At 37.7% G+C, this 27,966-nt stretch overlaps 1 protein-coding gene across 12 annotated transcripts in view; it reads right to left on the bottom strand.

The window, feature by feature from the left end:
* ctnnd2b (catenin (cadherin-associated protein), delta 2b) overlaps positions 1-27,966 on the bottom strand; it is a 117,610-nt gene that overhangs the window by 74,489 nt on the left and 15,155 nt on the right. For 10 of the 12 annotated variants that reach the window (XM_077723596.1, XM_077723601.1, XM_077723606.1 and 7 more), the window contains exons 2-3: positions 13,928-14,064; positions 1,642-1,754 (exon numbers count right to left, since the gene is read on the bottom strand). In XM_077723596.1, the coding sequence (XP_077579722.1) occupies positions 1,642-1,754; positions 13,928-14,059 (245 nt within the window). In that variant the 5' untranslated portion in view covers positions 14,060-14,064. Of the gene's footprint in view, positions 1-1,641; positions 1,755-3,936; positions 4,264-4,286; positions 4,517-13,927; positions 14,065-27,966 lie in introns of those variants that run through there. The other 2 variants (XM_077723603.1, XM_077723604.1) reach the window with 2 other exon arrangements.

Raw genomic sequence — 27,966 nt, forward strand, 5'->3', positions numbered from 1 at the left:
AATTCAGTCTGGATTAATAGAAGATAAGTATTTGTAAAGATGCCAGTCCCTCAGTTAAGAGACCATTAATTTCAGATTATTTTTACCACAAAAGCTGTTAATCTATGAGGGATAAAATGCACAAAACTGTTCAACTTCATGAATAGTTTTCATATTTTGGGGGGAAGCAAAAAAATGAATGGATAAGCACAAATTGGTCAAGAAAAGAAAATATATTTTTATCACTATTCCCTGTTGAAGATAACAGGGTGCTGAAGTCCAGTCAAATGTAAAGTATATTTCACAGTGAACATATAGAAATAATCATCTTTTCATAGATGTATACACATTCACACTGTCACTGAGAGGGGAAATACTCCTTTTGAGACATCTGGCAAGTATGAAACTATACCAGGTGTAGAGAACAAGTTTGACACAAAGAGAAAAATATTTTAAACCGTGAGAGTCAAAAAGCCCAACTTTACATCAGAAGCAGCATACAAAAATAAAATCTGCCACATTATTTTTTGAATACAATGTATTATTTGTTTGTACTGGGCTCTGATGAATGTGTTTTAAGAAAGAATAACAATAAGAGAAACATGAAAGATGAAATGAGGCGAAGAACCACAGTACATACAAAACATGATAAGAAGCAAAGATGTTGATGAATTTTGGGCGGGAGCCGCATGTTGCTCGAGAGCCGCGTGTTCGTTACTCCTGATACAACCAGAAAGTGACCATTCTGACATTAAATAACAATTGTCGAGTGCACTAGGACATAAGCTTTCCAACATGATCAATAATGCAAATAATTTTGTAAATAAATAACAGGCGGAAAGGTTACTATGAACTCTGGTTCAAATCTAGTAATAAATCACAGATGATGTAGTAGTTACTGTAGGCTTTAAAACAACGAATGGATTTTGCCGACTCCATATAGTATGGGTTTAGCACATTGATTGATCACTTTTGTTGAGTCTGCGGAAGTCGGAGATATTATATTACTGTACCGCCCTTCATTGATATAAGACTGTGCAATCTGGATACAACCAGTCTGATATTGGTGGTAACGTTACTGCACGCCTTTTCGTGTTCTCACCCCACCCAAGAACCATCCAATGTTGCCGTGGTTCTTCCACCTGACTAAAGTGCGGGCAATCTGAGTTCGATTCCCGCTCGGTGGCAGTGTGATTACGAGAGTGAATGGTCGACTGTCTCTCTGTGTTCCCCAAGACTGACTGGCGAGCAGTCTAGGGTGTAGTCTGCCTATTCGATCAAAGCTAGCTGGGTTCGGCTCCAGCAACCCCCGCAACCCTTTCGAGGATGGGCGGTATGGAAGACGAATGAATGAATAACCCCACCGAGGAATCAAACCTATACCATCACCATGGAAGTCCAGGGCACTAAAGGCCAGAGTAGCAAAACACAGACGCGAACATGCTCTTTTATGGATATTAACGGTGTAGTTGTATACAGATAACTCATTTGCATCCATAACATGGACATAAATCAAGCAGGGTCACTTAAATCTAACCTGCTGGATATCCAGTCAATTACAAGAGCACAGCTGGTACCAGCAGGCATTCAGAGAAGGGGATCTGAGGGATTGGACACACGCACAAACACATACAAGCAAGCGAACAAAGACTATGAACACACCTGATGCTCGTCATGCTTCCAGCCTCAGAGCCAAGCTTGCATCTCTCCAGCTGACTTGCAACAATTTGCCGTTCGGCTTCCAACTCTCTGGTCAGACGTTCAAACTGCAACTCCTAAAGTCAAAGAGAGAGATCGAGATGTCAAATAATTCAATTAGCACTCATTTATTCATTCATTTTCCATACCGCTTATCCTCACAAGGATCACAAGGGTTGCTGGAGCCTGTCCCTGCTAACTACGGGCACCAGGCGGTGGACACCGTGAATTTGAGACCAGCCAATTGCAGGGGCAATTTAGAGTGTTCAACCAACAAACGCTGCATGGTTTTGGAATGTGGGAATAAACCAGAGTATACCTGGATGAAAATCTATGCTAGCCCAGCTAGGACATGCACATATAAACTCCACACAGGAAGGTACAAATCTGTGATTGAACCTGCAATTGGCTGGCGATCCAGGGTGTCTCCTACCAATGGCGTACTTGGATTGGATAGGCTTCAGCACCGCCCATTAGGATAAGCGGTACGGCATATGTATGATTAACAATCGCCAATGACACATTTTCTTAAATTGTTCTGACTAAATAGACTAGATTCTGCTAAATAGTCGGAACATATGTCTATTTTAACTACCATTTTATATAGTAAGGCGGCCCGGCGGCTTGAGTGGTTAGCGTGTTAGCCTCACAGTTCAGTGGTTCTGGATTCAAATCCAGGTCGGTCCACCTGTGTGGAGTTTCCATGTGGTGGCATTTGGTCTGCGTGGGTTTTCTCCAGGTACTACGGTTTTCACCAACATTCCAAAAATAGTAGGCTGATTGGACACACTAAATTACCCCTCGGTAGGAGAGTGAATGGTTGTCCGTCTCCTCGTGCCGAACGATTGGCTGATCACCGATTCAGGGTATTATCTGGCATAGGCTCCAGCACCCCATGACCCCTGAGGATATAGCGCTTCACAAAATGAATGAATTATATAGTGTTCCAACCCACTATTATGAAGCCCATGAAACAAATGATTGTTATGCAGGGGTTAAAGAGCTATTTTTCTAAAATTAACATTAAACAGCAAAATGACTACACATATTTTCAGTTTCTTCATCAGTGAATAATATTGCTAAGCAGAATGATATCAATATTTTGGATCATAAATACTTAAGGCAGCTCCAGTATCACTTCCATATTGAACAATATGATTCAAATAAATTATTGCAGGAGTCAATAATATAAGATATTCACGGCCCACTTGCACTGTAATTGTTCATTTTATTTTTAGTTGCAGCTGCTCAGATGTCGGTTTGCAGGGAGACATTAGCATTCATATATATAAAAGAATTTCCATGTAATTCAAACAGAGTAGAGTGGATAACAACAATTTTCATGTTTTACGGAGCAATGCAGGACGAGAAAGTGACATAGCGCTGCATACGCTAAGTCAATTATGTGTGTAGTTATACAGAGAAAAAATGTATATATATATATATATATATATATATATATATATATATATATATATATATATATATATATATATATATATATATATATATATATATATATATATATATATATATATATATATATATATATATATATATATATATATATATATATATATATATATATATATATATATATATATATATATATATATATATATATATATATATATATATATATATATATATATATATATATATATATATATATATATATATATATATATATATATATATATATATATATATATATATATATATATATATATATATATATATATATATATATATATATATATATATATATATATATATATATATGGCCACACAGCAGCTAACTTATTGTTAACATGCTGCAGTACGAGCAACATATCGCCTATTGTCTCTTCGTAGTAAAACATGATGTCACGTGAATATGTTCACAAAACACAACAAAGAATCATCTTGGAAAGCAGCTACTCAGCAGATAAAGTGAATATAGAATACTAGGACATCTAAGATTATAAAACAAAAACTCAATTGTTTAGAAAATCAAGGCATGCACAGCACCTAGCAAGTTTTTTTCTTATTTTTTTAAAGATATACTCAAGCAGTAGCATTTAAGCAGGTGTAAAGAAGTTACTACTGCTTAGACATCACATGCACAGCAGCCTCACAACCTACAACTTGTGCCCCATTTTCTACATATTGCAAAGTAATACATGAAAGAAAACAGCTTTCTCCTTCTGTGATCTGTCGCTTATCTAACGGCCTCATTAGTTGATGCTATGATGATTTGGAGGGAAAAAAAACACCTACTTCATTGAAACCAGATCACGGCTGATCAAGAAAAAGATAAAAGATGCTCTGCTTGTTTGGTGCGTCTCGAGTTGGGAGTGCTGGGCTGCAGAAAGGTTAAACTGAGATGACTAACTACATGCATGGTGAGGATTCTGTTAGAAGGCTTTATGAAAACCCCAAACAAAAGGCTCTCGCTCCCTCCTTTCCCCCCTGCCTCTCCAATCACTGCAGCCTCTAAATGAAGGCCTGACATGCAGACACCTGTTACTGCAGGCTCAGGAAAAACATCGCAATCTCAAGGGCAAAAAAAAGGAAACATTGCAAAGTAAAAGCCAAGAGGTAGAATAGGAGGAAATGAGACGACATACCTTCACATGAACCATACTTCAAGTATGGCCTTTCTCTTTGCTACCCTTTGGCCGCAAACATTTCGTCTACTACCTCCAAGCACTCATCTGTCTTGGGTCGAGACAGTCAAATGAAAAACAGAGAAGAGATGGAGAGAGGGGGAGAAACATGCTACAAGTGTCACTTGAGCCTTCTCGGGTTTCTCCATGTCTCTTTATCGCTCATTCAATGGGGGCCATAGGCACACACACACACAGACACACACTAACACACAGTGTTCAGCGAGGCACAAAGGTCCCCATAGCAACGGTGCATTTGGAAGCCCAGTGGCATTATTCATGCAACATTGCATCACAATGTGCCCTCCCACTGGTCCACCCTCCAAAAAAGCACACTGTTCACCACCATCTCTCTCTCCCTTTCTCTCTCTCTTTCCCCTCTCTCTCTCTCTCTCTCTCTCTCTCTCTCTCTCTCTCTCTCTCTCTCTCTCTCTCTCTCTCTCTCTCTCTCTCTCTCTCTCTCTCTCTCTCTCTCTCGCAAACTCTCTCTCTTCAACTCTCCCTCATTCTCTTCCTGTCTCTCCCGCTATATAATAAGGAGGAGCTTCAGGAGGAAGGTGAAACAAAATGGAACCTTAGAAAAGTATGAATCACACTGCATGATTCTTCAATTTGGGATTTGAATGGTCATGGAAAAGAAATTAGGAAATGGAGAGTGCATGTCATATAGACTTCTTTCAAGCTAAACACCCCGTTACCTCTTTTCCGCCAAAGGGACTAGCTTTCCTCGTTTATCTGGCCAATACTAATCAAAATCGCTATAGAGGTACATCACTATATGAAGAAATGCAAAACACATTTACATTCGCTTTTAATATATTGCGTAAATACATTTTTAGAATGCTTTAGATCAAGGATGTCGGACTCGGGTTGGCCGCTTTAACGTCATCTCGATTTCTCGTGAGGCGGACCATTTTAATTTTTTAACAAATGGATGAAAGGAAATGGATTAAAAGCCCTGAATATTCCGTTTTTTATGGATCTAAAACAATGTTTATTTTAGCTTTTTTTTAGATATATTTTTAGATTTTACAAAATGATTTTTGAACTAAAAACACAGAAACAATGGATTAAAAAATGACAATTATTGATTGAAAAGGGAGAAAATCAGGAAATTTAATATCAATCTATATTCTTCATTTTAATTTAATCCTAAAACAGATAGTCGGCACTCATGATTTACTTTCCACACAAAATGATTCGGCGGGCCTGATTTGGCCCCCGGGCCACCACTTTGACACATGTGCTTTAGATTAAACTTTTGTGCGGGCATCAAGAGATCGATTCACAATAGGTGCCGGTGTGATTGTGAGTACAGGTTGTCAGTCTCTAGAATGCCCTACAACTGAAAGGCGACCAGTCTTGGATGGGATAGTACAAAGACAAGCATTGTTGAAAATGAATGAATGGTAATTGTCTGCTTTTTTTTCTATGTCAATTTTTCTCACAGTCACCATTTTACTATGTTACAGTGATGTTGGCATTCGTGAGTGTATTGAAAGCAAGCCTTAACTATGTAGACTGGACGACTCATTCAATTGGACATGCTAGACAAATCTACAATCCCATCAGGTATCAGGCTCTTTAACAAAAGAAACATCTGAACATACTTATTTATTTATTTGCTTATTTATTATCTATTTTTTGGTGTCTAAAATGTATTTTCCTGAGTCTGTATTCTAACCCTCTTGCTATTGCGACAGTGAATTTCCCAAATACGGGATAAACAAAGTAATCCAATCTAATCTAATCTAAAATAATAATCTATTCTTTTTAACTGGTTTGCACACGGTTCTTCTAAATGTCAAATATGTTGACTTAACTATAGTCAATAACTAGGCCTACAGCCACAACTGCAGCTAAAAATAGATGTAATTTATAATATTTTGCTGTAGCATGTAAAAAAAAGAAAACACTACTTTTTATTTAATGATTGTCTTTTTCCATTCAGTTGTAAAAAACAAAAAGCAATAGGATGGGTACGTGTTACAATATGCGTTGTTCATAAAAGACGGTTTGGTTTTTCATCAGCAAGGAGTCAAGTTGGAGCCACATCAGTGTGTCATCATAAAATGTCAAAAAGTCTACAATAACTAATTGTATAGCGAGAACAGGACTTGAAAATGGTTTACCCTTGGCGTGCCCGAGGTTGGGAGATGGTGGATGGAGATTGGAAAATTTATAATTATGCACAAATCCCTTGAAAAGGCCCTAAAAGGGTTATGTCAAGTTATACCGTATGTGTAGGCCCAGTCATCACAAACAAAATGTGTAACCCTCAACCTTGCTGAGTTCTATTTTTGGGAAGAAAAGTAAACCTCCTCATTTTCTGAACCGCTTTAGCCCCATTTGGGTCGCGGGGGATGCTGAAGCCTATCCCAGCTGAGTCCAGGCCAGAGGCGGTGGACACCATGGAGACGGACAACCATGCACACACCCATACCTAGGGGCAATTTGGAGTGTTCAATCAGCCTACCATGCCAATTATATAATGTACCATTAATGTACCATAACCAATTTCGTCACGCGCAGTTTCTTGGTGTGATGACAAGTAGGCTTTTTGTTGTTGATGATGACGACAGGGCCTATGTCCGATTATTATTATTATTATTATAACAGTGGGAACATGCAAACTCCACACAGGTGGACTGGCATGGATTTGAATCCAGAACCCCAGAGCTGTGAGAACGACGCACTAACCACTTGCTCCACCGTGCCGCATTAATATGTTTTAAAAAAAATCAAATTTACAGTACAAAATTATTTTACTAAAACCTGTTCTTTGGATTGTTGTAGAATAATTGTTGATTAACAATGACAAGCTAGGGTTCTAAAATGGATGCCAGGCCAGATATTAGCACTGTCACTTTGTTCAAAGAGTGGGAGAACAACAGCTTGTTATAAGCAGTAAGGGCTGCTGTGTTATTTTGGTTTTGAGCGATACATACACTGACTGAAAACTTCACATGCACAGTCTTCATTTTCATAGGCTGTCATTTTCAGCATTGAAAAAAAGAATGGTTTCTTATTTTTGCTCAGCGAGAAAAAATATTTTCAAACTGCCACACTTGACTGTTATTTACATGAACACCTTCTCAATGCTCATTCCAAACTATTTACTCCTTTGCCACAAAATATTATCCATCATCAAACCACCAAACCACCTTTAAGTGAGACTTCAAATTGAGCAGTCCACTTAATTTGTCAACAAAGTAATCTGTGAACTCAAATTCAGCTAAAACATTTTAAATATATATTATATTTACTATGCCCAAAAATAAAATACTACATTCAATGATTTTAGTGTGCACCAAAACAATAAAAAGGGATGTGAATTATGACTCAACTCAGCTTTAAGTAAAATTTGACAATGTAAAAACTGGCCTTACCATGATGCAGTAAATCTGGTAATTAGAACCCATTGTCTTCCCAACGGGGGTTCGTTGCTCCTGAGCAGACTGCTGCACCTCCTACTGAGTCAGTCTAAAATACTGGCTTCTTTTTCATTTGGTTGATGTGACGTGTCCTTCTCACCTCGTCACCCAAACCAAATAGACCAGTCAAATCTGGCTAGCAAAAAGTTAATGCCGATGCAAAGCGTCGGCCAGCCTATAGTCATATATTTATTCAAATACGTATCCGCCCACCCAAACGGCATGTTTGAGCACATGGGCAAAACACATGGATTGTAGTACATAACCTAATCCCCCCCCCCCCCCCCCCAAAACAGAGTGTCTCACGTTTATTGTTGTACAGTATTAGAGACAGCTCTATACATGAATGAATTAATTTGATGTTTTTTGTTTGTGAACATGCCATTGATTAACTATATTATTTTGCCAACAATGTAATATGATTTCATTAAAAATGAACATGATAACATTTGAGTGCCACATGCAATAGACCCAAAATCTCTTTCATAGTCATGTAATAATATCAAGATTTTATACATTTTAAGATTCTGTCATTTATTCATTTTCTGTACCGCTTATCCTCACAAGGGTTGCGGGGGTGCTGGAGCATATCGCAGCTGACTTCAGGCACGAGGCGGTGGACACACTGAATTGGTGGCCAGCCAATTGCAGGGCACTAGGAGACAGATGACCATTCACGGTCACAGTCATGTCTATGGTTAATTTAGAGCAGGGGTAGGGAACCTATGGCTCGGGGGCCACCTGTGGCTCTTTTGATGGGTGTATATGGCTCCCCGGGAACCTGTGTGGTAAAATATGGGAACCGCTGGTGAGATACCTAAGTCCCGGGTGCACCAATGGGAGCGTCACGCCGGCATTGTGGCGCTGAAACTATCTCTAGCGCCTTTTTAAATCATAATTTTTCTTCATTACATTCTTCTGCTTGCATACTCTCATTGATACTAAAATAATTCAGACTTTTTTCTTACTTTCAAAGTGGTGAAATGAATCATAAATGCTCACATTTAAATGTATTTTTACTTTTGAATTCTGAGTATGGTTCTCAAGGAATAATGTTTGAAAATATGAATTGTTTATGGCTCTCTCCGTCAAAAAGATTCCCGACCCCTTACTTAAAGTGTCCAACCAGCCTACATGTATGTTTTTGGGATGTGGGAGGAGAAAACCTGGAACATGCAAACTCCCCACAGTGAAGATCAACCTGGAATTGAACCCTCGACCCCCAAACTGCCTAGATTTTAAGATATTGTGGAAATTATTTGTATGGAATCTTGATACAGAGGGCAAATGAGGCTTGAATGTTTTAACTTGAAATCACAGAATTATCACTTGTTAAAAATCACGCTTTGGTTAATGCTTGTTCTAGTATATTATCTTAGAATTGGTTTTGGCCTGACTTAATTCAAACACAAGCTCTATGAGGAATGATGGGGGAAGGTATCAAGGGAAAATGAACTCCATTATCATTATCATCATCATTATTATTAAAACTACTTCATTATTATATTTTCAGGGTTGGGATATTATGTCTATATGTTTTGTTGCTATTTCACGATTCCTGTCAGTTCACAAAGGCACGTTTAGTTTTTTGTTGTCCAAATGTGATGGTGAACACAAATTGGGAAGCAATTAAGCAAGAAAAGCAGGGACACAATTAAAATGTGTTAACGAACAAGTTGTACAATCAAGAGCTTGTCAAGTAATTGCTTTACCAAGACCAAGACAGATAGATAAAGAGCTACAGCTACTAGCTTACAGGGACAGCTTGTCGACCATTTAAGCAATTAGAAAAAGAAAAAGGAGGGTAGGCTGTGCGTCCAAGCTATAACTGTCCCTCCCTCTATATTTCTTGCATAAAGAAATCTAATTGTGCCCTGTGGTGTCTGTCTGGAATTTAGTTGTTGAGGAAAGAGGTGGTGCCAGTTTGATGAGGGGAGGGGGAAAGTCGCCTTGGGTATGTTGCTGGGATCGATGCAGTGCAAGCCGTTGTTTTGGAGCTCTAAAATTATTTGCTACATTGAGTCAATGACAAAGTTGTCCCCGAGGTGAAAGGAAACAAGCCAAAAGGAGACAGTGGACCGTAATAGCATGCAGGGAGTGATATTGGAACGACTTTGAATAGAAAAAGAGGAAAACTTTGGAGCAGCAAGGGGGCGGACAGATTCAGGGAGATTTAGTGTTCTGTTGATCCCAGAGCTACTTAAATGTTCATCCTCACCAGACAGATTTGTCTTGTTTTCAGTGTACTTTGCTTTTAGTGCAAAGTTTTAATTCCTTCTCTTTAACAATTTGTGTTACCAGACCCGTTCCCTCCACCACCAATTTGTGTGACAATGCTAGGTCAGGTTTTAAGGAGAATTACTGCTCACAAATTTAAAGACAACAAGATAACAGGAAATAGGGGGACGTATTCATCCTCTGGAATCAACTATAGAACTTGATTGAATTCAAATGATAGTTGCAGAGGATGAAATGGAATTAGCCAATGCCCACTCCCAAAACTATAAATTGCTCCACTCATGTACATATTCTCCTGTCTGATTGCCTGTTTATTATTTCATCGTGTCAGACAATGATGACAACAATGTGTAGAGTACAACATCTAAAATCCATCATTCAAACTCCAGTCATTTCCAGACATAGTTCCATGAAATAATTATGGATCTGTGGAAGCAACGACATAATTTTTTGATCTTGAATGAGGGCCATATTACCCAATCATTCTCTATCTTCATTTACCACAATGAAATAATCATCAACTTCCATTAGACGAGAACTCATGAAATATAAAGAAAGATATCTTTTCATTTGCTGTGTCAAACGTCTGCTCAGCATACTGCAACAACTCGTCTGCTTGAGTCTAGCAAAAAGCGATGGTATCACTAAAGCACAAGGAAAAACAAAGGATGCAAAACTCCTTTTTTAGTTCCCAGAAAAAAAATGTTTTAAGAAATGCAAGACAATGGTTAGGTTTTTCTTCGAATTCTAACAACATGGCATTGTTGCCATATGTCAAAATACCCTATGGATGTAATGTAGTTGTAGACACTTGGGCATCAAGGGCAGTAGGACCGATGGAGCATTATGCCTCAACTTTTGATGAAGTTTAAGTTCACTGACCTTCCTATATAATCCCTGATTGGTCAGGTATCTTCCGGTATGAAGGGCTTATAAAGGACAAACCTCTTTATCTATTTATTGTAATTCATATATATACTTGGGGCTTAATACCCTTGTTTCCTATCAGATGTTTGGATATGTGTGTCCATTATTATGGGATCAAAAACCAGTGCATAATAAAAACATTTTGGATAATGTACATACTCCATTTTCCAGACTACAACTCACACTTTTGTCATAGTTCGGCTGGGCATGTGACTAATACCTAATCTCTCGATTTTCACGGATAATGTACACCAGACATGGCCGCAATAATCGAAAAAAACGCGAAGTAGGATCCCCTCCTAGTAAAACCATAAAGTACTTTGATGACGCAAAATATTTCAACAAAAAGAACAGTAAATATTTTGGTTGTGTGTTGTTTAAATCAATATGTGGCAAATGTGTTATTCACTCATGCAATACTATCGCAAAGGGCCTCATTCATTTAAATAGGTTGCAACTTGCAAGTGTATTTTATGTCAGATGGATGTCATATATGTATACTGTAATAGGGAAAAAAATCAACAAAAGCATTAAAAAAAACATTATAGACATGTTACATGTCTGCCTCAAAGCAGTAATTTGAATTCCTTTATTATGCCTTGCATGGATGTGTCTTGGATAGAGAGCAAAACACAATTAATATTGCATGGTCGTTCAAATCATCATCGCATGACAATCTAAATATGTGATGAACTTTGAAAAATATTTTACTTTTTAATGAGGAAGGGCCTTTACTATTTACATTTTAAAAAATCTTAATAAACTCATAAGCAGAGCTGTGTACTGTGTTTTTACAAACCTTCAGCTTTTTATATTTTTTTACTGTAGCATGGGTGAACATTTTTTATTATTTCCTTTATATATTTTCATTCATTCATTTTCAATACCATTTATCCTTGTCAGTGTCACAGGGTGATGGATCCTATCTCAGCTGACATTGAGTAAAGGGCTGACTACACCTTAAACTGGTCTCCAATCAGTCGCTGTCCGCTCATAGACAAGACAGACTATTCGCACTCACAATCACACGTTTGGGAGTTTTATTTAATTCCAAATATTGGCATTTGTAAAGAGGAGTGTAATTTTTTAAAATATTTTCTAAATTGTACAATGCTGACATGCGATTGGCTGGCAAGAAATTTGGGATGTCAACTGACTGTTTGGCTGGGATATGCTCCAGCACACCCTAATGAGGATAAACTGGTTTAGAAAAATAGATGAGAGATGAGATAAACTCCACAACTTATTACCCGAGCAATGCTGTTACTAAATTTCAACACATTTAATTATCCCTAGTATAAAATGAGGGTAAATAGTCAGTACTGAAGGAATTTTCACTTAATCTGCCATCAAAGAGACAATGTATCAGACTTTAACATCTCTTTCAGGGCTAGCGTACTTCATAACAGATAGCAATGTAGTAAAAAGGATTAATGATACCATGGCGGAAACTCACAAAATTAATGCATAGTTTTAAATTGCTAATCAATTTTGTATTTATTGAATTAAATGTATGAAAGAAGCAGGAAGCGTCCTTAAAACCATTACTGCTCCGTGACAATGTGAATATATGTGTGCAAATTGTTGTTCGCCCTGTGACTGATACAGTCTCTGCCTTTTTCTGGAAGTTAGTTAGCATAACCTGACCAGAATATGAGTTGCTAAAAATTGGATGAAAAAACAAATGAATGCCAATGACTCTTGAATTTCTATTAGTGGGCCAGGAAAGGGATGTGCACACTTACAAAATGTGGCAGGAACATTCCGAAAAGCAAGAACTCCAGTAAATTCCATGGAGAATAAAAAACACAAAAAAAACAAGCTGTAACTGATGTATGTGCTCAGCAGCCTGTGTAGGGAGACGGAGGGGGTATAAAAACCTGTCTCAAGGAAGAGTGATGGCAATAGCCAGGCTGTTAATGGAGTAAAGGTGAAGCAACTTCATTCCCACTACAATTGAATGGGAAGTTTTGATTTCCGGGGAAATGGCAGATTTCGATCTGGGTTATTAGTCTTACTTATTGGCCTCTGCTATGTAAAGTCATACTTGAAAGTGGATGAAGTGTACAAATTATGCATTCCAAGTTGATGCTGTGAGTGCTTTTGAACCAAAGGGTAGTGCATGAATTGAAGAACTATAACTTTAAAAATTTGGCTATAAATAGAATCTTTTTCATCCATAATGGATTTATAAGATCAAATGACATAGTATCAATAATAACAGGCAGGTGTGACATGTTAACCGATGAAACAAGTACTGTTTAAATCTTTACCAAACAAAGGGACCCATTGTAACATTTTTATTTTCCTATTTAGAATATTTTTTGTTTGTGTCTTTGTGTAAAAGTAGGTATCCTGTCATGATATGTTGATATGTTTTGTTTTAATCACAGTGAAATTTGATTTAATATGTTTTAGACAGACTTCTGTACTTTTGTGATAGGGATTAAAAAGATTTAGCTGATTTCAACTTTAAATACATGAGTAATATGATTTTTGGGTGGCAATGGTTGTGATTAGTGGTACTGTCCATCTGGACCCAGACTAAAATAATGCATATATTGAGTGGATTATAATGTGGTGCATTAATAGCCTTCAGCAATCCGATTTTATTTTCATCATAGTCAGAGTAAAAGATGTCCAAATTGTATTCAGTGTCAGGAATAGTATATCATCCATTAGAATTGTGTCTGTGTGCAACGATTCATCATAACTTTTATAACGTGTTATAACATACCAACCTGGCTTCAAGACCTTGTTCTCTTATAAAACACAATGTAATGTTCGCACAGTTAAAAGCATCCCAATGTTTAAATTATCTAGGTAATGGGACAAATAAGGATGTAGTCGATTAAACATTAGGATTTAATAGCAACATCTGATCAACACAGTGATTACTGTAAGCGATACGGGAGATATATATCAGTTCAATCTGATGTCCAGTAACTTAAAATGATCAACATACAACAAAAGAAATGTCTTTTTGTTTTGGACAGTTCATACCTGCTCTTTGACAGAGGCCAGAATCGCAGAGGTAGTTTCCGAATCTGGTCCATCTCCATTGGAGGCGTTGAGGACAGGGCTCAACATGCTTGCAGCACTTGCAGTTTCAGATAACACCTCAGGCACTGGCATCACTCCTATAAAATAAAGCAAACATGCAACTTATGATTATTGAAGAGACAATAGGCAATTGTTTGGGTACAATGTCACTGTGTGATATTAATGCACACCTACACTAAACACTGCTGTCATTATCAGATGAAAAGAAGTTGATAAAAGTGAAAAAGCTTGATGCTGTTGACAAAAAGGAAGGTTGAGGTTTACCGTTTTACAGTTCACTGGTTCAAAAATACTTCTCATGCATAGACCATAACATTATCCAAAGCTGCAGAAAGTCATGACAAATGTCTTCACGCTCGTGACATGGTTGCAAAGCAACAGTAAATATGCGTGACCTTCAATCCTTCAGTTCAGTAAGTTCACACTGTTTCCCATCACAACAACAAATGCAAATTAAAACTCAAACATGCAAAGCTAAAACATTATGTCAACCATTCCCTGATATAATGCTGGCTTCTCTGTGCCCGAGCTCATCCTAGATTTGTCATCGGTGTCGGCTACGACAAAGTTAAACCCAGGACGCAGGAAAAAGGTGGCGGAAATTACTGGTGCAAAAATACCCTAATATTTTTATATTTTATAATTTCAAAAACAAAATTTCAATATCAAATGACTTACTGGCACAATACACACCAGGTAAAGTTAGCAATTCTCCCATGCCAGGGGATCAACAAACACTCACCATATATACCCACAAAAGGCTAATCAAAATAAACTCAACACAGCTGGCTATGAGACATTCAGACCGTACACACAAGAAAGACACACCTCCAAAAAAATCCCAACATAACGTGACAGTATAGGCTGATGCAAAGTGAAAAATTAATCAGAGACCTGACGACTCCACATTTAAAAGCATTTTTTTGGTCTGGTCAAAAAATCCATATCCAGGATCTGTAATGAGGCAATAAAACCAGTTTTATCTCATCTCATGTCATTTACTGTACCGCTTTATCCTTATTAGGGTGGCAGAGGGTGCTGGAGTCTGTCTCAGCTGATGGCAAGGGGTCACCCTGAATTGGTGGCCAGCCAATTGCAGGGCACAAGGAGAAAAACAACTATTCATACGCACATCCATACTTAATTTAGAGTGTCCAATCAGCCTACCATGCATGTTTTTTGAATGTGGGAGGAAACCGGAGTACCCAGAGGAAACCCACGCAGGCCCAGGGAGAACATGTGAACTACACACACATGGCCGTGACCTGTATTTGAACCCAGGACTCCAGAGCTGTGAGGCCGATTCCCTAAGCACTTGTGCCACCGGGTGCAAAACCAGTTTTACTGATCTTAAATTACAACAGTAGAACTTACAACAGGCAGAAAATTTCTGAAAAAGTTCACCCCGCTTGAGCTCAAGTGCTGAGCAGAAATCTCATCGCAACCAAGACTTGTTTGCGAGTAATCTCCAGTGAGTCACTGCAGGTCAAATTAAGTATTTAGACAATAAGCCACTCCTCCTATGTCGACACCAAGTACGACACACGTCTAATGTGATGCTGGGTGAAAACCATAAATGGTGACTCAAAGTGGCCTCAAAATTCGAGGTTAAGGCCGTGAGAAGCTACATTTATGCTCCTTCTGAGCTCCACTGCCCCCCACGACATGAGCTCCTAGCGTTTGAACATGAAGAAAAAAAAGATACAGTTCAATACAAAGCGCTAGATGTCTAATTTGAGTTCTGTGTGCGTGCTCAACTTATCGACCTCCTCTATTCGACTGTCACTTGCTGAAACGAGCTCCCCATCTCTGCACCATAACTATAACCCTGATGTATTTAGGGCTTACTTGCCCCTTGCTTAGTACAGAAAGCAGTTGGTGCCTGCTGAGCACCCATTTTCAACCCATGGACCTAGTGCTTGCTTGGTGGAAAAAAAAGTCCTTAGCCTGGAACAAGCACCCCAACAAGGTAGAAAGGGGGCCAGAGAGGAATTTGCAAAGATTGAGTTATTATAAGCCTCTTGTTCACACAGCATCACTGATTTCGGGGCGCTCAGATACAAGGGAAGCTCCAGATTGGTAAGATTCGATTGTGAATTTTGTTTGATGACATCATATGAACACTATTATAGTTAACCGCATGGCTTTGTAGTTTTAAGCAGAAAATACATAAAATAAAACATGTACTGTATGCCGTCAGTGAAGAAATCATTGAATAAATGGATTTTTTTAACCTTGAATGACAAGCATAGTATTTTAAAGTTTATTTAAAACGCACAAACACACTCCAATGCCTAGTTAAGGTAGCAGAAGCCTCCTATTTTGATTTTGTACAATAGTAAACAGTAACTCAAGTGAATATTACATTAGATTGTTATGATCTCCATTAAAAGGATTTCTTGTTTTTTAATGTTTTGGAGTCCATGTAGCGCAAAGTAGCAAATATGTTTTTTCATCATTCCAAACAATACGAGAGGTACAATTCATTTTGTTATTATTATTATTATTTTTATTATTTATATTTATTATTTTAAGATGATCTTGGTGAAAAACAATGCCCAGTGTCTTACCGTTAGAGGAGAATATTGTGAATATGTGAACTGCAGACTACTGACTAGCATGAATACTAAATCGTATTAACATTTAAGCATTTAAGGTGTCATCTGAAGAGTGAGTACATTCGATCTCTGGGCTCTGGTATTGATTTTCAAATCTGTGGAAAGGATGTATTTTTTTTTCTTTTGTAAATTAGGCCATAGTGTCTCCGTGTAAACACAGCCTAACGAGACTGCCCTTTAGTATTCAAGATTTGTGTTGCACATTACATAGTAGCAACATAGATTGGACTGGACTATCACATTAAGTCAGGGAAAAACAATCCACAAAATACTTTTGTCTAATAAACATTTATTTTAAGAGATGATTCATCACACCAATACACAACCCTGGGGTGAACCGGTCAAGGATGAAATAGAACTGGACAGGCATCCTTTCACTGTTAGTTGGTGTGTTCTAATGTAAAAACTAGTAAACAAGACATAAACCCAAGTTAAAAGAACTTAAAAGTTTATCAGTTAGCACATAAGAATATGCTGTATTGAAGGCAAACGAAAAGAAAGAAATAGCAAACTGTCATGGTTCTTAGTGCTTTAAGGAGGTATACCGAATATATACACACACACACACACACACATATATATATATATATATATATATATATATATATATATATATATATATATATATATATATATATATATATATATATATATATATATATATATATATATATATATATATATATATATATATATATATATATATATATATATATATATATATATATATATATATATATATATATATATATATATATATATATATATATATATATATATATACACATTGTCAAGTCTATATATATATATATATATACATTGTCAAGTCTATATATATATATATACATTGTCAAGTCTATATATATATATATACATTGTCAAGTCTTAGATAAAATTAATTGATGCTCAGGGCCAGTACAATGTCTGAGATGTGCCCAATGAACTGGATTTTATTGTTGATGCTCACATTCTTTCCTGTTGTTCTTATAGTCTCCCATGTAGATCACAGATTATTAGTTTGAAGATGTTTTGCTTTTATCTGGATCGATTATTTTTATATATTAGAACTAATCTCACATTGGATTTTACTCTACTGGGTGCATGAATTTAGTTTTTGCCTTATCTAAAGGAGTAATGTGAAAGAAGGTCATCCATCTAAAACATTTCAACAATTAGTGTGTTCAGTGTTTTTCAAAGTAAAGTTAATGAAATAAAGTCGTGAATATGTCCCCTTTTTAATGCATTTCAGGTGTAAGATCCAGCACCTTTTCAGAAAAAGATTCAATACGGTTTATTACTTTATCCATTGACTATCTTTTTCTTTAGATGTGTGTTCAATTGAACATGTGTTGAAAATAATTTCAAATCATTATATTCGCAATGCTCCTGTATTTAGACACATGACAATATCAAAAACAATAATCCGTAAAAGTGGGAATTAGAGGTTACAACGAAAGCAACGGTCCCATCCTAATAAAACACTAGTGCATCAGTGTCTTCTCTGTCATTCAGAAGATAACAAACCTGCACTATCATTGCATATCACTGCTAAAACTGTGTAAACCAATACATTTCAGAAGCATCTGCGGAGATATTAACCTAATGACAAAATATTGACCTGAATTTCTTGATTGGAATAAACATGATTAGCCATAAACTTTGTGACATGGCATAATCCAAATCTTCTAACAAATGAGTTTGTTTTCCTAACAATCATACAGACAATAGAAAACTGCATGGATTGCTTGAGATAGTCTTACAAAAAGAAACACATGGACAAGGATGCCATTTGCCTTCCCGTATTAAACCACAAGTGGGAGGACAAGCATCACATGCACCTTGTAATCCTGATCCAGCACGAGGTTGGCGTAACGGCTGCATCAGCCAGCTTTGCACGCTGATGAAAGACTTGTCATGACGACTTGACACACGCACACACACTGATCCAGACGCATGGCTGGCTGTCTGCATGAGACAGCAGCAGCCTAGGGCCAAACTACGCAAAAAATAAAAAAGGAAAAAAGAAAGAAAACCAAGCCGTGAACAGCATTAAGAAATACAAATGAAAAACTGAAGAGGTGAAGCAAGGAGAGAAGCAAACAAGAAAATGCCAAATTTCATCTTGAACACTCCAAAAAAATATATTATCTCTAAAAGTATTTGTATAGCTAACACACTTCAATCTACTAGCTTCTATTTAACATATTTGATTACATTGCTGATGCCATCCTTACCACATCATGTATTCTGTCTCTGTTGTGCCCTCTTTCCCCGCCATGTTGCTTTTCCAGCACCATATATTCTCTTTTCCCCCCCACTGTCTCTCTCTCTTTCTTAGTTTCTCTACACTTGACCTATTTTCACTGTCTCCTTGCCTTTTAGGTGCATTTCTGCTCGATTTTAATAGCGTCCACTGGAGGGTGACAGAAGGAGAATGGCCTCGATGGTTGAGGGTTACGTTTGAATCTCCAATGCCACAGCACACCTGAACCTCTCTGGAACCTTTGCCTGCATGGCTGCTCACTTCTTGTCATGATGACTTAATGTTATATATTCCTCGTTGCTTGCTGTTTTCTTATTTTCTCACAAAATATAATTTACATATTTTCCTGGGTGATTCAAGTTATTTTTCATTCGATCATTTCCTGAACCTTTTACCTTCGCAGAGGTCGCGGGGGGTGCCGAAGTCAGGCAAGTGAACCTCTAGACCAGGGGTGCTCAATACGTCGATCGCAAGCTACCAGTCGATTGCTAAGGTACTATTGGTTGATCGCATGACTGTAAGATTTGATCCAGTAAAAAACATTTTAAATTCGAAGTGAGAAATATATATATATATTATATATATATATATATATATATATATATATATATATATATATATATATATATATATATATATATATATATATATATATATATATATATATATATATATATATATATATATATATATATATATATATATATATATATATATATATATATATATTGACTATATATATATATCATCAGAATACATAAATTCAGAGCTTAGTCCTTGGCCTGGAAAATTTGGCAAAAATCTTTGAGCAAAAAAGTTTAAGCACTCCTCTGCTTTAGAATCTCAAGCGCCACCATTAGTTTAACTGAAGAAGTTAAATCGTCCACTGGCCACGAAGCGTGAGGCCATTGCAAATGGCAAGCACTTTACAAAAGATTTTAAAACAAAAGAAGAATGCCTAAAGCAAAAACACACCAGGGATCTTATGTTTTCAACTAAACTCAGAGTGAGTTATGGCCTGCAAATTTGGATGAGGTGGGTGGGGATAGATTTAAATCTCAACTAGTATTATGTCTGTGTGTGAAATGGTGTGGAAAATGAATAAATTTATATTTATATACCATGATCACAGAAAGATATTTGTAAGAACTCATTGCTTTATCATGAATTGTATCGCAAGTTTTAATTATTATTGTTGACAAGAATTATTTGATAAGAATTATTCTTATCATTTTATCAACCCTAACCCTATCATCCAAGTGTAATTCACTCTCACATTCAATTTAGTGTCGTATCACCAATTCTATTTTTTTTTTTTTGATTTTCACAACTCGGAATTCTATTATTACCACTAATAATCATAATAATAACATATTCGATACATGTTAACATTTTCTTTCCATTCAAATTTCAGTTTACTTAGAACGAATGCCCTTTTGACTTGTCATTTGAGTGAAAAGAAAAACAATAATATATCACCCCCAACATGGAAGGCAGCCATATATAGGTCAAATCACCCAACCAAATCCAAACCCTTTCTACAACTGACCAGTACAAAGCAGCTTTGCTCAATAACCACCATCAAAATCTAGGTTATGGAAGCCAACAGGACATCTCGACACGGCTGAATATGGATTATAACAAACAGCTTTATTTTACTGAGATATAAGCTTGAATATACAATGTAACCTCTACATTTCAGCACCATAATGTTAGAGTATTTAGAGCGTTATTTCAAATGAATAATCTCTTTTACTGCTACGGCATTGTAAAAGCAACACACCATGCTACGATTTACATGACTGACATGAGGAATTCCAGCCTTAATCTTTTGACCATTTAAGCCTATCACCACGGTCTGAGACTAGAGTGTTTAGGCGGAGACAGAATTCATCACAGACCAGCGACAAATCGGCTGAGATTCCAAATGTTATCTCGCTGCAGTGCATGTCCTCTACTATGCACATCCAGATCTCTATAGTCTAGCACATTTCACAGTGCAAATGTTTCCATTCCTTCAGAGATGCATTTGTTTTTTTTTTTGTTCTGCTCTGATTCAGTCCCCCGTCACCTCATTAAAAACTTGCTGCAGTGTTTTGGCTTCTCCAGTCATCTGTCCCTTTGCCGGCTGCCATTACCCAAGACTTGGTTTTCAAATTAAGAGCAATTTAACAGTTATGTTTGTGACATAATTAAAACTGTTTGTAACTAGATATTTATTTACAACTAACTCACATATACTGCATACCTGTCGATCTGCCGATAAGTGCCCTTTTAAATGATTATGATTCCCCGTAAAAAAAAACCCAAACAATTGGGTAAACAATTGTTTAATAAAGATGAAGATACTTGCACACTTTTATTATACACACGAAATAGGAGTGCTGAGTAATTTTGAACATGCTTCAACAACAAAAAAACTAATACCCATAATAACAATTGGAATACTATTTTCCCATTTTCAACTCATAAAAGCTATGTGTATTGAGTTCATCCAATGAGAAATTATTTTGGCTGACTCAGCATACCAGGGAGTTGTGCATGAGCACACAGTAATATCATTTCATGGTTGCGTAGTTGGAAGCGTCTGTTTAAATTTTTATTTGATTAATATTTTTTATTACATTTTAGGAGCCCGGTGGAGCGAGTGGTTCGCGCCCCGGCCTCACAGCTCTGGGGTCCTGGGTTCGAATCCAGGTCAGGTCCACCTGGGTGGAGTTTGTATGTTCTCCCCTGGCCTGCGTGGGTGTCCTCTGGGTGCTCTGGTTTCCTCCCACATTCCAAAAACATGCATGGTAGGCTAATTGGACACTCTAATTTCCCCCTAGGTATGTGTGTGCAAGGTTGTCCGTCCCCTTGTGCCCTGCGATCGGCTGGCCAACGATTCAGGGTGTCCCCCGCCTCTAGTCTGGAGACATATAGGATTGGCTCCAGCACCCCCCGTGACCCTAATGAGGATAAATCTGTTCAGAAAATGAGATTTATTTATTTATTGGTCTAAATATAAATTTTGCACAGGCTAAAATAGACTTCTAACGGCAGGATTCAATTAACTGCAGTCCCCTGTGATCCTTATCATCTTTTTTTTAATTAGAGTGGCCAGGGAAATCACGTTTGATACACAAAATTCAAGCACACACTCGTCTACAAACATGCAGTATGCAAGCACAGGTATTGCAGAATCTAGCTATACGTAGCACACAAATATTGGGGCCCTCATTATTTCTTCCTAAATCCATGGTCCCAATTAGTGTGGTCTGTTTAAACTATTATTTAACGATACAATATAATCTGTAGGATTTTTAAGTGTATTTAGTCTCCAAACACTGGGTTGTATAACCACTGTGCAAGCACTTTTTCCAATGGCAAGGGAAGTGAACACCATATGTTTGCTTAAGCACAAGCTCATTGTATAACAATTACCACTTTGCATCACAAATATCACCGATTTTAGTCAAAGTATCACAATCTGTGAAGTTTATTGTTGCATCACGATGTGAGGTAGCATTACATGGGAGCAAGCCAACAAGCATCAGTTGATCAAACAGTCGATAAGCAGAGAGACAACAGAGGATAGCTAATGAATGAATAAACATGTGTCAGCAAAGACTTGACACACTTGACCTTGGATTTAAGTAAATACATATTTAGCAGTCCCTACTTTCCATACCATTTAGTAACTTTCCAGAATTTTGACAATAAATTCAACCGTGCAAATAAGAGTTGGAGTAACATTAATTTAATTTTATGTTCCCCTTATCCTCATTAGTAAGCCACATCTCACTTTCCAATACTACTCCACACTCATGCTAGAAATCTTCTTTGGACAGTCCACTTCTGGAATCTTTGCAGTCATTCAATTTGAATTTCAAAACTTCAAACCTAATATTTGCTTGGCATCTCTTATTTTCTACATTTATGAATGCAACAACTGCCTGTTTGCCACACAAAAAAATATTCATTTCATGCCGCTGCATGTGACTCAACGTCACTGCTATTAGGATTGGACAAAAATATTGACAATGTCATCATTTCACATTGCTCTAATTATTTATGAACTTATTTATTACCTATTTGTTTATGCCTACAACATCTATTCATGTGTCTCTTTTCTCACCCTCTTGCTACTCTGACAATGAAATTTCCCAAACACGGGATGAATAAAGTTATTTTATCTAATCTAATCTATGGATGACTGAGACAGACAATAGAAATCCATAGGGAGCAGAGGCTACTTGGTTATAGACTTTGAATGTGTTGTTCATTCATTCATTCATCTTCCATACCGCCCATCCTCAAAAGTGTTGCGAGGGTTGCTGGAGCCTAAACCAGCTGTCTTCAGGCAAAAGGCTGGATGTATCGTTTCAATAAAAAAAAACTCTACCAGGGAAAGCATTGGTAAGGCATAGAACTTGTGGCACCTTCCTAGTTATTTTCACCGTGGCACTGCCCACGTCCTCAAAGGCTGCTGCTAACTCTTTATGTTGCAAGTGAACGCAGTGAAAAGAGAGAGCAGGGAGGAAAGATTAGCGGCTTCCATTCAGTGCAAACCCAGACATATGAGTCACTTTCATACAGATACACTTCTCCTGGCTCAAACACCATAAAGCCAGCCAATTCTGAGGCAAAGCTCTTACTTCTAGGTTTCCCATTTAAATTATGACACTCAATTGAGCAGGAAATGTCTGAGCTTCAGACATTACATTTTTCATGTAATGTAATAGTACTCACTGATATATCACCACTAAGAGAGAAAAAAATAATACGTGTCAACCTCGAAAAGCAGCTTGGCTTACTTAGAATATGCTGAATGGTATTAATTATAAAGCATATTTAATTAAAAAAAAGGTAGAAACCAAGTAGGCTTTATTTGAAAGTGACTTTGCTACATGGATACAATTACTCAGGTTGCATTATATGTCTCCTAATGAGTTCCAGAAAACCTAAACCCACGTTAAAAACACAACCACTGGGGTAGCAACAAAATTCTGTACACAGACACAACAATCCGAGTTGTTCATGGCATCCTGATTTGTCCATATAAGTATTCATTCATTCATTTTTCAAACTGCTCTTACTGACATGGGTCGTAGGGGTGCTGGAGCCTATCCCAGCCTACTGTGGGCATAATGCGGGGAGCACCCTGTATCGCAGGTCAGCCAATGGTACAATGATACGGAAAACCATTCAGGCTCGCTCTCATATCTAGAAGCAAGCCTACACTGCATGTTTTTGGAATGTGGGTGGAAAATTGAGGACCTAGAGAAACCCCACGCAAGACCAGGGAGAATATGCAAACATCACATAGGAAGGTCCAGACCTGGGATCAAACCCTCGCCCTCATAACTGTGAGGTTCCTGCGCCAACCACTCGGATACTGCGCCAACCACTCCGATACTGAGCAAACTCCCATTTACATCGATATTAAGGGAAAATTATATTTAAAACCCAGTATTAATATTGAAAAAGGAAGCATTTAAATATATCCAGTAAAAAGTGCTGAGTCTGTTTGTCATGAACAGACCTAAAACAAATTGCATATAAAAGAACACAATGCTCCCTGCTCACAGAGTAGCCCAAAGAAGGACGCTCCATGCAAATGCAAAAAAAGAGAATAATGCACATCTGGAAAACCAAAATGGCCCACACCTCATTGACAACAGGCACACATTAATGGTCTGCTGACCAATCATAGAAAAAAAAAACGATTCGCTTTGTTTTCTACTTGCATAACAATACTTACAAGGAAGAGTGTGGCACTCCATTATACCTCTGTTAAGGCTAAGATAGTATTAGACTGACCATGCGTGCTGTTTGGACTCCTCCATCAGGTTTACAAATTCTTTGGTTTACAACGAGTGGCTTTTACAGGAGTACTTATGTGGGAATGAACCTTGAAAAGTAAGGAATTAACAGGTTATTTAAAATGCAGGGTTCCGAGAATATTTAATATATTTTCGAGGAAGAATCTGACTTGTTGTTAGACAGTTGTAGTGTGCTAACAGAACAGCATTCACAATGACGTTTGAACTTTGAGATGGTTTTTCTTCACACTATACGTTGTAGGTTTTTGAAGGGGGCCATGAGGGGAATTGATAACAACAGGGAGTATATACTCAGGCCTGGTCACCATTCATTCATTCATTTTCTGAACCGCTTTATCCTTACTAGGGTCGCCGGGGGTGCTGGAGCCAATCCCAGCTGACTCCGGGCCGGAAACGGGGGACACCCTGAATGGGTGGCTAGCCGATCGCAGGGCACAAGGAGACGGACAACCATTCATACTCACACTCATACCTAGGGGCGATTTAGAATGTCCAAACAGTCTACCATACGTTTTTTTGAATGTGGGAGAAAACCCGGAGTACCTAGAGAAAACCCACGCAGAACATGCAAACTCCACACTGGTGGACCGACCTGGATTTGAACCCAGGACGACAAAGCTGTGAGGCCGAGGCGCTGATTACTCATCTACCCTGCGACCATTCATGATTAAGTTCATTATCAAATTAAATAAAATTGACTGAATTAGGGAAAATGAATGAATGGAAATTAATCCAGAATCTATGGACAGGGTTCTGACCTGAGGTTGAAAGCCATGGTCTCTCAAGCGTGAGGTAACTGTGCTGACCTCAGCCCCTACAATATACAGTCGACATATTATTTTCTAGGTCAGCACCCTTTGAGCACAAATTATTCACTCAGTGTAATTGATCAAATCCAAAGGGTTTGCTTTAAATTAAAATGAAGGTCGTTCAGTTAGCCAACAATACTATATACTGTAACACAAAGACTAGTGATTCAATGAGGAATGATTACCAAGTCTTATTCCATTTTAATTTGCAGTATACTACATTATTGTTACAAATGAAACAGATACAATTGCTGTTTACATAGGCGTGGCATGAAAAGGTTTTTTGACACACTTGGTATGCTCAAACCTTAAATATCACTTAAATAAAATGGCAGTCCCTGAACTTCTAAAATGAAACATTTAATCACCTGTCCATCATTTATACAGCACATCTGGTGCAGGGTCACACAAAGATAAAACTCATTCGACATTGGTATATCCCCACCAGAGTCCATTTCACAAGAACATTCACTCATTTGTTCCCTTTCTGTACAGTTTATCCCCCAGATCGAGATATTCCTAGTTCGGGAGTTGTACTTTTTTACAATTTTTAATCAATTACATATTCCTTGATCATTAACCCAATAAGATAAAAATGTGGAGAGTTGTTTTCATACCATGCTGTAAGTTCCTCAGTATTAAAATTCCATTAAAAGTAAACATGCTGATCCATTTCCATTGCACGATAAAGTCTAATCTGGTAATTTACAGTAGCTTGCAACAATTTAATACAGAGAGTCAGATATTCATTAGGAAAGAATGAGTCATATGATTGTTTGCCATCATAAGCCTGCAACAACTAAACAAAGCAGTGCACAATAAAGCATTTGAAGAACAAAAACACAAACAAATATGTTAGTGATCTTAAATTCAGAATACTACAGTACAGATTAAAAAGAGTTTACCCCATGTGGAAAATTATTTATATGCAGAAAACGGCTGAGCTACTAGAAAATCAATAAAGCTTTTTTTTTTTATCAAAACAGTGGGCAAAGTGGGGCAGGAATTTTAAAAAGATGGAAATACAGTGGTGCCTCTACTTACAAATTATTCTATAAATGAAATGTTAAGGTTACGAAACTCGCTGATATGTCGTAAATTACTGCTCCAAGACTTGAAAAGCTGTCCAATTTACAAAATATCAAGCAAAGTACAAGTAGATACTTTGATGTAGCAGGCTATAATAGAATTGCTCTTAAATCAAATTTAGGATTCACCCCATTCAGGCAGCTTTGCCTCGTTGACACCTATTTACAATCATGGGTGCAGTACCCATCATCCCTTGCACCAGCAATTGCCACAGACAAGCCATGTACAATACACTTCCTGTATACAATATTTTGTCTTTTTGGGTTGTTGTGCTAGAGTTGGTTTCCTCGTGGCTTTGTGGATGCGCAAGGGTAGTGGGCTGGAGAAGCCACCCAGTTTAGCAGAATGGTCATTGCGTCAAAAACTAATAAGTAAACAAGATAGAACCATCCTTGTCTCTCTGGCGGTGAGTTCCTGTTTCTTCACATACTAGTTGTTTCTTGAGTTAGACATCTCATTTCATCTCATTTTTCGTACTGCTTTATCCTCACACGGGTCGCGGGGGTGCTAAAGCCTATCCCTGCTGACTTTAGGCCAGAGGCGGGGGACACCCTGTACCGATAGCCAGCCGATCGCAGGGCACAAGGAGACAGCCAACTCACACCAATACCTAGGGGCACTTTAGAGTGTCCAATCAAGAAACCGACGCAGGCCCAGTGAGAACATGCAAACTCCACACAGGTGGACGTGACCTGGATTGGAACCCAGGACCACAGAGCTGTAAGGCCAACGCGCTAACCACTCGTGCTAAATACCATTGTAAAATAATTTCTATTTGCCATCCATGCAGTCCAAGGAAGTAAAAAGTGGGGTGTCACCTGATGAAAAGCTAGACAAAAACTTTTCATGTTGTCTGCAGTTAATTCCAAAATCAAAAGGCCAAACTGGGTTGACTTTTTTCCCGTCACACAATATAGCACATATTGCAGAGGAGCGGCATATGGGTGTCATCCATGTAGGAAGCCTCTCCTTAGCCAATACACAGAAAAGCTAGACTGGAATTTGAATAGGCCCTTGCTGACAAAGAACAACAACAATAGAATTTTATTATATGGAGCAATGAGACCTAGATCAATCTTTTTTGAAACCAATGGCTTCAATAATGTCTGACATCACAAGGGTGAGAAGTACACAGAAAAGTGCATGGTGTCCATGCTGCTTGAGTGGTGTGGGTGTTGGGGAGCTTAATTTATTCAATTGAATCAATATTTTAGAGGAAATGCTGTTACCCCCACTTCATGGTTTTGATGGCTTTTTCAGTTTTCTAACATGACACTCACCCCAAGAACATAGCCATCACCAAAATAGCATTTCTTAAGGAGAACAGGGGCACCTGCGGCCCGTTTTGAAGAGAATTGAAGAAGTAGAACTTCAC

This window comes from Stigmatopora nigra, chromosome 9 (genome assembly GCF_051989575.1).
Source record: "Stigmatopora nigra isolate UIUO_SnigA chromosome 9, RoL_Snig_1.1, whole genome shotgun sequence".
NCBI lineage: Eukaryota > Metazoa > Chordata > Actinopteri > Syngnathiformes > Syngnathidae > Stigmatopora > Stigmatopora nigra.